This window comes from Cydia splendana, chromosome 18, assembly GCF_910591565.1.
Source record: "Cydia splendana chromosome 18, ilCydSple1.2, whole genome shotgun sequence".
Classification (NCBI taxonomy): domain Eukaryota; kingdom Metazoa; phylum Arthropoda; class Insecta; order Lepidoptera; family Tortricidae; genus Cydia; species Cydia splendana.
Window position 1 is genome coordinate 14,154,582 of NC_085977.1, and position 12,966 is coordinate 14,167,547.

The 12,966-nt window shown below is 38.4% G+C and overlaps 1 protein-coding gene and 1 long non-coding RNA gene across 6 annotated transcripts in view; one reads left to right on the forward strand and one right to left on the reverse strand.

Moving 5' to 3' along the window:
- LOC134799128 (protein doublesex) overlaps window positions 1–4,458 on the reverse strand; it is a 330,707-nt gene extending 326,249 nt beyond the window's left edge. For 3 of the 5 annotated variants that reach the window (XM_063771530.1, XM_063771531.1, XM_063771532.1), the window contains exon 1: window positions 3,907–4,458. In XM_063771530.1, the coding sequence (XP_063627600.1) occupies window positions 3,907–4,402 (496 nt within the window). In that variant the 5' untranslated portion in view covers window positions 4,403–4,458. The remainder of the gene's footprint in view (window positions 1–3,906) is intronic. The other 2 variants (XM_063771529.1, XM_063771527.1) reach the window with 2 other exon arrangements.
- The window catches only part of LOC134799164 (uncharacterized), a 313,576-nt gene that overhangs the window by 222,018 nt on the left and 78,592 nt on the right, over window positions 1–12,966 (forward strand). The window lies entirely within an intron of this gene.

Below are 12,966 nucleotides of genomic sequence, written 5' to 3' on the forward strand. Positions count from 1 at the left end.
TTTATTATTTCACTTTGAATGGGACAATCTAATAATACGAAGTTGTTACCTAAATACATGATTCAGTCCTACGTAAAGAGCATAAAATAATTAAAAATATTGGGTTATTCTGAGGTTTAAAAAAACCGGTTCCGAGCCCTGGCCGGTACAACGCGATGAAGATGATGATGATGACTGTCACCGCAATGTCTGTGCAGGCTCGACCCGTTTAAATATTTAATCGCGTAAAATACCTGGTAGTAAATAAATACAAAGTAATCGAAATAAAGTAAATTGTACTCGTTCTGATATCGTGCGGCTCAACCCGGGAGTCAATAAGGCAGGTCGTGCAGATAAGTCTGGCTACATTTATCACAAAGTAAGCGAAGATAAGCGTCCTTGGTGGGTCAATTGAATATTTTATACCTTGGTGAACAACGTCGATTATAATCGACGAAATTCTAAGTTTATTATAATATTTATAATGTAAAGGGGCCCACCCTATGGGCCCACCGATCACCAGTTCGCCGGACGATATCAGCATCGGCCTGTCAGTTGTTCGGAGCTGTCAAATTTTGAGTTTAACTGACACTTGAGCCTTGCCCTAAAAGTAGGTAGTAATTTATATTATCACCAAAAGATAGATGCTGACCTGTGAGAGAGGTATTTTACAAATTTATTTTTATACATCAACAATTTTTATACTTAGGTAATCCTTTTTTGAATTCAGGTAAGTATCATATTTTTCTCTTTCTGGCCCGAGTCTGACGCTGTTATTATAACGTCATGGGTTTTAATTTTTAATATAAAGTAAGTTGGTCAAGCAGATCTTGTCAGTAGAAAAAGGCGGCAAATTTGAAAAATGTAGGCGCGAAGGGATATCGTCTCATAGAAAATTTGAATTTCGCGCCTTTTTATACTGACAAGATTTGCTTGACCATATAACCAAAATCGGAACAATCAAATTTAGACTAACCACGTTTTTAAAGTTGTATTTTAACTTATCTGTAATAAAATTTTACCTACATTAAATGTTATACAGACAGTTCGTTAATTAAGGTTCCGTACCTAAAAAGGAAAATAAAAACCCTAACATAAGGATTACTTTATTGTCCGTCCGTCAGTCCGTCTGTCTGTCAAGAGTGTCAAGACCCTTTGAAAACCATATACTCAGGTCTAAAGCCCCTTGAAGCTGTGAAAAAATTTAACTTCTAAGTTTACGTAAAAGAAAGATACGGCCGTTTGTACCGCAAAAAACGTATATTTCTTATTTCAAATATGTACATGTTAAAATAACTTAAATTAAAAGAAAATGTAGAGCGTAAAAACATTGCCGTTATCAAGGGTGCATTTTGAGATGGTTGAATTATATTTACTTAAGAGGTCACTATTATCGATCCCTGGAAAAATAATACACAGTTTTATAAGTAAGTAGTTTAATTACTTATGTAGGTATTAAGCACGGTCCCGAAAATTTGTAGAGACTTTTTGAAACGGTTATCTATTTAATTTACTGCTTTTGATAGGTCTTCTGATATTATGTATGAGTCCTGACATAGGTTTTTTTATGATTTTGTGTAGTTATTTCATAAGTTTAAAGATAAATACGAAATAGTAGGAAATCCCAACTCACCCCGTAGTAGGGATGAGGAGGGATTTCCTACTAAGGTGAGTTTTGAAAATTGTTGGATCGACACTTTGGGATTAAGAACATTATAATAGCTTGATTTGTTATAAGAATATATAATTTACGTAGCAGTAGCCTGTAAAAACCAACTCGCCCCTCTGTCATCCCTCCTCGCCCATTCATAACCCAACTGCCCTCGTAATCCCTACTCACCCATTTTACGGTATAGGCCTCAAATCATTTTTCCGAGCTCCTTATTTTTAGCCTTTGAATGTTTGTTAACACACAAAAATCCGGCCAAGTGCGAGTTGGACTCTCGCACGAAGGGTTCCGTACCATTACGCAAAAAACGGCAAGAAAATCACGTTTGTTGTATGGGAGCCCCACTTAAATATGTAATATTTATTTTATTTTGTTTTTAGTATTTGTTGTTATAGCGGCAACGGAAATACATCGTCTGTGAAAATTTCAACTGTCTAGCTATCACGGTTCATGTGTTACAGCCTGGTTACAGACAGACGGACGGACAGATGGACAGACGGACAGCGGAGTTTTAGTAATAGGGTCCCGTTTTTACCCTTTGGGTACGGAACCATCCGTAGGCTGCATCAACAGAGTATGGGTAAAAATAATCAAAAATATTACTTGTTGCTATTCCGCATTTTAATTGTGTAGGTATTTATTTTCGCGGATGGTGGGAACATTTATTGCATGCAAAAATATGCAAGTAAGTAATACCTAATCCTGTAATATACCTAGTATACCTACCTATTTATAACGGGTTAGCACTGATTGATTATAGTTCGTTTTTTAGCATTAGAAAAAAGGTAAACAATCTTGACGTGTCTTTTTATTGAAAAATAAGTCACGGCAAATATGTAACAATTATGGGTATCGACTTAGGTCGTCCCATTCGTTTTTTCGTCAAGTTCTTAAATTAGTCCTATTCTGCTTTAGTCACTCATGCTACATTCGTCACAATCGTCGGTGGCTTTCAATGTAGAATGAGTGACGAAAGCAGAATAGGACTAGTTTAAGAACTTGACGAAAAACTAATGGGACGACCCAAGACGATATCCAATTATGAATCATATACGATTATTTACATTCTTTTGCTTTCATAAGTGATAATTACTGATTTAAAAAACCGTTTTTCAATTAAAATATACGGCAAGATCGCGTCTTTTCTAATGCTAAAAAAAACGAACTATAGCATTGGTTCGCGGATTTGCAGGATTAGCAAATAGTTTTGTTATAAAATTACTTAATTTATGGATTTCCGTAAAGTAACGCCTGATTATATTAATTATTAATCATATTAATTATGTATGCATTTTATATTTCAATAAGTACATACTTAAGTACTTATTGAAATATAAAATGCATTTGTAATTAATTATTTTTACACGTAGAAATATCAAAGATTATTACTTGTTGCGATACTTATCTGGGCCGGAGGGCCTACCGCGGTAATCGAAATTCGCAAATTGCGAGGTTATTTCTCTATTACTCCAATGAAGGCGTAATTAGAGTGAAAGAGAAAGATGTCTGTCTGTTGCGAACTTCGATTTTCGCGGTTATAACACAGAATCTTGAACTGTGGTGGTCCGATATTGTTTTATTCGTTATTCGATATTTTTAAACCGGTTGTTTCGCATCGCAGCTCATATATTATGTTACACATTAAGATGAAAGTAGAGAGGGCCCGTGAGCCCGCGACCCGCACGAAATCGCCTTTTCATACATATTGTTCCTCTCTGGTTATTAACATTATTGAAAATATTTTGATAAAAGTTGTTGTAAGTATATCAACCACAGCTATGCCCCTACGTTTGATTTTTTTGTTATTATAAGAGTTAGGAATATTCAAAAAATTGAGTGAAATCTGCTTTTCGGTCCTAATTTTTACAATTATCAAAAAATCGATAAAAGTCAAACGTAGGGACATAGCTATGGTTAATATACATCGAATTATGTAAAAATATTTTCCATTATGTCAATATCCAGACAGGAAAATGGGGACTAGGTAGGTTGGTATGGAGAAACGGCCGTCCCCTTTTCTCGAAGATTATTTTAAATTGGGTTGCGTCACCAATCCAGCTTAAAGTGTTCCAAATTCCAATACAGTTCCAATAGGAAATCGGAACTTGTAACTCTATTGTTTAATTATTCAAAGTTTTTAAACCAGTTTATTTTCGCAGCTCTATGTTGTTCATTACGAATTTTGTTGTTTATTTTGAATTAGGTTGCGTTGCATCACCAACCCAGCTCTACCATAAAAAGAAAAATTTTGAGCTTACCTGGTTGCGGAGGCGGGAGCGGCGGCATCGGCGGAGGCGGAGCGGACGGCGGGTGCGGCGCATACGGCGATACCCCGGGCGATCCCGGAACGGAGTCGCAGCTCGCCGATCCCATGGAGCGCGGCGGCGGCGGCGGGATCACGGGACTCCTCGGCGCTTTCACAACAGGAGGCTCAGGCCGATCTAGCTCGATCCCGGGAGGGTGGAGCCCCGAGTCCGACGCCCGCGCTCTAGCCTCGTCCTGAGCCTGAGCGCGCCGCAGCGCCGTCTGCAGCGCCATCACCCTCTGCCTGTCTGCCGTCAGTCTACACTTCTCGCAGTTGCAGTACCGGTACTTGCAATAGCGCTTATGCCCTTTCAGCTCCACTTTGAGCCGGTGGTTGCGGCAACGCGCGCAGTTCGGCGGGGCGCGCGGCACGCCGGAGCTGGAGGCCCCGGGCTCCGACCGGTCGTCGTCGTCCGGCGCGCGGCGCCGCCACGGCCCTACGGACACCATAACGCGAAACACGTGCGACCTGCCGCGCGGCCACGATGCGACTGCCGTGCATGCTCCGCCCCGCGCCCCTCCCCGTCTGCGGAGCATTTACTCCCGTGCAGATGCACTTTAGCTTTCAAAAGAAAAACGCCGTAAGCGCCCTTGGATTCCATATGTAGTTACTACTTTTTTACGCGGTCGGCGGATTTCGTGTTTGCAAATTATAGGGTGCGGAAGTTTGAGAAATCGTTTCAATCATTATTCCGATATTGGGTTTAATGATTTTTGTCATGCAAATAAATCAGTGCCTTTTCTTCCATACATTTGCATTTTAAGGTACGTGCTACTTTATAGATAATCTCTGGTATTACCTCCCAATAGCTGGTATTTTATAACAATAAGTTGTTTTGCGGCTTGTTTTGTGTCAATCCGGAGTCCGTCCCCTTTGTCACACTGCTTTTGTCGTCTTCAAAATTATTGCTTGTCACTTTACTAGGTCAGTGTGTTGGTAACATGCTTAAATTGGAATTTCCTTTTGACATATAGAAACAGCAAAAAATAAAAATCATGAAATAACCTTATTTTGGAAAATATGACTAAGAAAGAGTACGTACATGCCGACGACATTTAAAAATATTTTAATTCATAAACAAAGTCCAGTTGGGCATTCGCTATTGATAGACAGATAAAACGATTATTGGATGCTGCAAAAACACAATTTACTATTATACGTGCTACATGCATTCTTGCTGAATATAGTAATAATTGTAACGGATTAGTGACTGTGACTAATCCCAATGGAAGGGCAGTTGCTTTCGTAAAAGCTAGTGCCCCACCCAACTAGGTCCGTAGCCCCCATGAGCAGTGGCCTAAAGGTTGGCACAACAATAATAGGGACTTTAGAAAGGCTAAGTCTAAGAAAAAAACATTAATACACGCGGGCAAATTAGCAAGTTTTTCGCTAACTGGTAAATGGACGCACCTCTAGAGCCATCACTTCACCTTATAAAACAATATTCCCCGCCGCGTCTGTCTGTTTGTGTGATAAGATAAGATCTTTATTTGCATACCAGTATGTTACATATAGCCCATATATGTTACATAATGGACCCAGGAAGGGTATCAAAACATTGTTCACTATATATATTAACTACTTATTACTAATTCCAACCAAGAAAAAAATATATTTTAAGTTAATAAAAAATAACTTAGCCTCTTTTTGTTATAACTATACTTATGAACTAGAATTACTAGAATGTACTAAACCTATATAAGTATTATGTTTAATGTACTAAACCGATATAGTTACATATTATCGTCAGTTATTGAGTAGTAACATTTATTCAGCAACTTACATTTTAGACGGTTTATGAAGTTTGAATCTCATTGTTCAGTTTTTAAATATGTGGGGATATTATTATAATTTTTATGGCCCTGTAATACGGTCCATTTTTTCGGTATTTCCAATTTAGGCTCCGGGAGTTCTATGTAATGAAGTCGTACAAAACCAGACATATCGAGTTATTATTGATAAACCAATCGAACTACCATTTTAGTACCCAATTAGAAAATTAAAACACATTTCTCTCTCTCTCTCTTGGCTCGTTCCCTCATGTCTGAGGACATCATCAGGATTACATCTGGAGCGGATGATCCGAGGGCCTACCGCGAACCATGTTCGACGTGTTGCCTCTCTGTCGCGCTTGTAAATTCGTACGTAAGTGTGACAGGAAGGCAAGACGTCGAAAGTGGTTCGCGGTAGGCCCTCTGCCTCCACGGGTTTTTGTCCAGTGCGTAAAACACATTTAAAAACTCACAAATAATTCTTCTGCAATGCGCACGGCAACAAATGCTCCCGCGTGCACTCTACGCGGATCGCGGGCGCGTGAAGAGCCGTCGCGTACCATAGTGGCCACAATTAACTGCTCACTCCTAAACCTTATTACCACGTAATAAGGTCCACTGTTAACCAGCCAAGCGCGATGCTGTCAATACACGGACACACGCACTATCGCATGCGTCCCCATTCATGTGTGTGCGTTCGCGCGTAATTATTTTTTAACTTTTTAAACATTTTCGCATTCCTTGTAAATAGGCAATCAGCTAAATTGTGTAAGTGCAAGCCAGTTTTGTAGAGACTTTAAAATATTTTGTAAGATATTTTTAAAATTAAAGAAACGGCTTCATCAAACAGGTTAAAATTCCATCAGTTACACGCATTACAATCATTAAATGCTTATTAAATATATTAAAACGCATAGAGGTACAATAGTATAGAGATGAAATGGTAGAGCCGGGATATGACCGAACGAGATGCTCTTATGGAACTTTCAATAGGTATCAAGAGAAAGCGTTATTATTGTTTGTCCTTGTCGCCGTCTCACTTTTATTATTCGCCGCTGTAAAAGTATGGTTTAGTTTAGGGTAACAAATAACCCGACCAAATTACGTAGATAATATGTTTTATGTTATCTGAGAACAAATGTATTTTTGCTATAAAAAAAAACACAAATCACTACGGGTGTGCTTATATATATTTGAAGCATAAATTCGCTGAAAACTGAATAGTTATTAAGCTTATGTAAATCTTATCAAAGACATAATGTAACTTCGTATAAGATGAATAAAGTCTAAGGAAAAAACGTGCCTCGGAAATCAAGAAAAAGTCATTCATGGATAGATGGCGCACACACCTTTGGCCTATGCTCGGCTAGATGGCGTGACACATAGATATCAGTCAATGAACATGGGTCAAAATGATATAAAAATAATAAAAACAGTTATGCATATATACTTATACATTTTTTTGATAATTTTATACGTTTTTATTTTGAGTTTTAGCCGTGTGTCGATAGATGTCAGTAAATTTACTGTGACTACAAAATTTACTATGACAGGACCCCTCTATACTATCTATTCTCTTTGATCTTATTAAAAATGAGTCTTCACAAAGCTCACTTAAAACCTATTTATTATAAATGGGTATTTATCGATGTATGGAGTGAGTACTCTATACTTTCTTATTTCTCTATGGTCTGAGTCTCATTTTTACTCAACTAACTCTGGTATTTTTTTGCGGCTACTCTCTCTACTAGCACTCCGTCTACATACTACAATACACAGAATACGTGATATAACATTTTTTATCGTTGTCGCCATCGACAAATCATCTCGCGACAGCCGCCATCATGGTATTACCATACGAAACAATCGACAAGTAAAAAATCGACGGTACCGTCAAAGTAAATACCGATATGACAGCTGATAAAAACTGTGAACCTATTTTGAGCCTGGTTGTTGAATTTTACAACATAATCTTTGGCTACAAGTAAATATGAAATGATTTTGAATTGCGTTTATTTTTTAGGGTTCCGTAGTACACTAGGAACCCTTAAAGTTTCGCCATGTCTGTCTGTCCGTCCGCGTCCGTGATCGTTAGTGCTAGAAAGCTGCAATTTGGCATGGATAGGTACATAAATCATGCATGGCGACATTGGCGACAGAACGGTAAAAAAAAAAACAAAACAAAAACAAAATTTAGGGTACCTCTCCCGGACAAAATGGACTGAAACTTTTGAACCATGGATCCAAAAAATATGAAAAAAATCGTAATACAAAACCTTAATAAATACTTTCAATTGAAACTATAGGTAGCGAACATAATCGGTCCAGCCGTTTTTGAGTTATTGCAAAAAGTAGTAGTACTAGTAATCACTTTATTGTATTGTACACAAAACAGGTTTACAAAAATAAATTACAGTAATGGAAGTACAAAGGCGAACTTATCCCTATAAGGGATCTCTTCCAGCTAACCTTCGAGTAGGTGAGAGGAAAACTCCAGTCAGCCTTCTCTTCTTAGTAAAAAAGACGTACCTACAACGCGCTGCGACGGTACTCCCGTGTTTGTGATCTTACATATTTACATGATATTGTACTTACTAATAGACGTGCGCGCCGGTCGAAAAAAATCGGGCGGCGGCGCGCCACGAAAAAATCCACGGCGGCGGCGTAACGCCGGCGGCGTGGGATTTTTCAACTTTTCAATATTAAGACGTATAATGAAAAGTTACGCTTAACCCTTAAGGGGCTACCCCACCCCAATGACCTTCGATCTGTATCCCTTTTCTAATGTTTTTTGTAGCTTATTATATTAACTATTAGGTCATTACCTATGAAATTGGCGTTTTGTTCGGAGAATTTCAACGAAACACGAATTTCCATACAATTAATTTTGCGGATATTTTTTTGATGGCTAATTCAAACCAAACAAAATTTTTCCAGTAATTTTTGACACCTTTAAGGTATGTTTTCAATATCTCCATTTCTTGAAAATTGGTACCATTAGAAAAATATAAGTAATTTTAATACTCGAACCGACAGCACATGAAAAGACCTATTTTCAAGGCTTAATTCTGAACACTTAACAATAAAAAATAACAATTAATTGTATGTAAAATCGTTGTTTATTGAGTGCACTGTAGTTTTATTGTAATTGTGTATGTACTTTTGTAAAAAAAAAAAAACTAGGATCAGACTTATATCTATGAACAAAAACGCCAATTTCATAGGTAAGGACCTAATATTTACTTCAAAGTTCATTGTCTTCGAGATATTTGGCATCAAAGTTGAACATTTTTAGGCTAATAACCTGGTTTTCTGGCCATAACTTTTGTGTTAATTACTTTGAAATTAAAACCCTGGACACGTTTTTCGAGACGTCAAAGACGAACCCAAATATGTAGACTTCGTACATGTAAGATCCTTCACTGCAAACTAGATAGGTACCAAAAAAGTGTTCTTTTAGACAATGTTTAAAAAATTCATAAAAAATAAGTACTTATTCATTTATTTCAAAATCCGGTGGACAAAACCGGAGATAAAAGATTGAAAAACCAATAACCGTTTGTCTTATAATTCTATCTGTAGTGCAAAAAAAGGAAGTACGATTCAAAACTTGTCAAAAATAGATGAAAATCTCGGGTAGCCCCTCGACAAGGGAAAAAAAATCTCAAAAAAACTGTGTTACTATCATTTTTTTGGTGTTATTATATTATTATGTGGTTGTTTATTGTAGAAAAATCATGAATACAATCTATTTATAATAGTTTCGAAAAAAACATACGTATGTTAAATATGTTGGATGTTGCCAGGTTCGGCGTAAATAAAAAGGTACGCCGCATAATGAAAAGACGTCTAGTATTTTGGACGTTGCCGAGTATACATACAGTACTTTATGTGCATAAGATTTTTTTTGTTAAATTCATGTTTTTTTTTTAATAAATATAGAATAATTGCATTTTTTAATTACAAATACACTTAGTGATAATGTCAACGTATGTTATGAATTAAAGTCAAACCTATTATTTTTATATTTTTCCAAAAACTTTATAGCTCGTAGGTGGTAAAATTTTACCAGTCATTGACATCATTTATCAAACTTAGCGGGGTATCGTAGGAGGACTAGGAGGCAGCAACATCTGGGCAATGGTTTTTACAATAATGCATGCAATTTAATCAATATTTTTGTAAGAAATTTCTCAAATGAAATCGGGTCTGTCTCTTGATGTCTTGATGCACAGGAAAAAAATCCGTAATAATATTTTTTTATCTATTTGGTTCATTAGTTCATTACGTTGTAAGTAAACCGACAAGTAATGACTTTTTAAAACGTTTTGAAACACCTAACATCCCTCTGTTTAATTTATTAATTTTACTCTTCGCATACTTGGCAATGTCCAACATACTGGACTTAACAAAAGTGCCGTGTAAATTGACAACGGTTAAAACACTGGACATTATACATACTTTGTAAATGTGTTTTACCCATACATACAACACATTTTTATGTAAATCATACTGCCACATAAGAAATAGTTAGTATTGTGTTGGTGCGACATAAAATAGTAGAATTTCAATTATACAATAACCAAAAAAAATCCGTACTAAATTATTGCCATGTAAGTATTTTACATCAAAAATGTGAGAGTTATGTAGGAAGTGGTGCCCGCAATAATTTTCAACTATTTCTTATCGGTCTATAACCTATTACATATTTTAACGCTGCATAATACTGTCTTATAAAAAAATATTCGGCGCGAATTTTAAACTACCGGCGGCGGCGGCGGCGCGCTGACTCTCTATGGCGGCGGCGCGCCGCGGCGGCGCGCACGTCTACTTACTAATAGCCCGCGTTTAGCCTATGCCCTATTCTGACAGAATGGTAACTACGGAACCCTACACTGAGCATGGCCGGCAAGCTCTTGGCCGATTGTTTAAGGTGTCCTGGGGTTATTCAAATAAGTTTTTGAAACTTTAGGCCTATTTTTAGTCATTTTTGTAAGACTTATTTGTAAAAGGCTGTTTGATTTCTTAAAAAAATAAAAAGTTTTTGGACGAGTTGAGATCAGATTATTTATATTCATATAACAAACATACAATAAAGTTTAAAAGTCATATGAATAACAGAATACATAACAGACTCGTTGCTACCCTTGATTTGATACCCGAGCAAGCGAAAGATACCAAAATTAAGTTGGTTCCGCGATCGTAGCGAGTGGTTCGAAGAGTGGAATCTTGAGCGTTGCGAGGGTTTCAAGGCAAATGGTAACAAATAAAAAATTGCATCTAATTATCTTTGCCACCCTTGTGGATAAAGTGCAGCTATCTCATAGTTTTTGACGAATAAAAAGCCTTTAAGGGGCCCACTGATTAACAGTCCGCCGGACGGTATCGGCACACCTCGGACACTGGCGATCAAATGTATGAAACAAACGCGTTCCGAGTTCCGACGCACACAGTCACAGCTCGTGTAGGTGAACGCGTACCATGCTTGGGTGAGTGAGATAAGACGTGCTAGGGTTCCCGCCATTTTGTTATCAAGTTCGATGACCTCAATGACTCAAAACTCATTGCGCGAATTAGGAAGAAATAAGAATCGTATTATGGTGTAAGGTGGGTATCTAAGCTCGATTTATACAATAGTTTCCTATTTTGAATCAGTAAGTATAAACGAAGTAATAAAATTTTTGTAAGGAAATTCAGGCCACCAAAATATTACGTAAGTTGAAAACATGATTTTTTGTTCATATAGATATTGTGTTGTTTTCAGTGTGATCTGATAGGTTTTGCAAATATTTGAATATTTTACGTGGCCTCCGCTCTGCACACCGCGTCGACGCGTCCTTGCCAGCCGGTAACTGTGAGGTAACCGAGAGCGGGTGGGCGGCACTTTCAACGGGAGGCAGGGAGTGTCCATACTGTACGTTAGTACTCTTTATTATACTGTGGTATCGGCCTGTCAGTTCGAACAAAATTTTGACAGTTCCGAACAACTGACAGGCCGATACCGTCCGGCGGACTGTTAATCAGTGGGCCCCTTTACGAAATGGTGTGGCGAAAACGAAATTCAACCATATTTCCTTCACTATTGATTTCAAATTCATATGGCATTTTATTTTGTAAGGTTAAAACTTCCTGTTTAATAAATCCATGCTGTACACGCAATGTCAAGGCCAAAGGGGAGAGATTTGCATCAACATTGTACCTAATTAACGGTTTAGCTTATCTGTTGTATGCATCTAATGAGCGGGGTAAAGTGTAAAGGATTGCTCATGGTCACCCATGGCCATTATTAAGGGCCACACAGAAACGATCGTAGCGTGATTTATCAAGGAATCTGACAAATACAGCAGCGGCATCAACGCCAGCAATCTCGCGGCGGTTAGACTAGACATCGAGATCGAGCTGTCAACTATGCGAAGTAAGAGTAAGTGCCAATTATGTGAATGATGCGGTCGGCCTCGCTTTAATGGTGGCCACACACGCGCCGAACAGAGCTAAACTGTCTACAAAAAATAATTCGACGTTACAATCCCAAATTTGTTTGCAAAAATGTTTAATCGTGCCATTTCACATGACAGGACACATAAGCGCCCGCTAACGCTACGTCTTACGTAGGCGAACAACGCGCGAACGCGGCGACGGCGCGGCGCGGCGCGGCGAGGAAGAAACAAAACCCTACTCACGCATGAGCGCGGCGATCGCTTACGTAGGACACTTCTATGGGCATCAAAGGATTGATTTAGCCGCGCCGCGCCGCGTTCGCGCGTTGTTCGCCTACGTAAAGCCCCCTCCAGACTATGCGCGTGAATCGCGGGCGAAGCCGCGATTCGCGCACGAGTGTGGAGGAGGCTTAAGACGTAGCGTAAGAGCTTCGTCCACACTGTTTTATTATATGGGGCATTATCTAAGAAAAGGGACCTTATTGTCGATGGCGCTTACGCCGCACAGCGTGGCGCGGCATTGTATTTATTTCGGAGCATCGTTAATAATGGCGTAAGCGCACTCGACAATAAGGTCCCTTTTCATAGATAACGTCACATATTTCTTGCTAACAACTAACAATTACTTAACGTCCGACTAAAGATTCGGGTTCGGCATAAAAATCATGTTTCTGCCGAAGGTTCCGTTTCGGCCAAAAAGCTGCCGAACTTTTTGACCGCGTCGAAACTTATACAACATTGCGCTTTCATGGCTCTACACGATTTATGCACTAGAGGGAGCAAGTGATATTGCTATCTCATTCT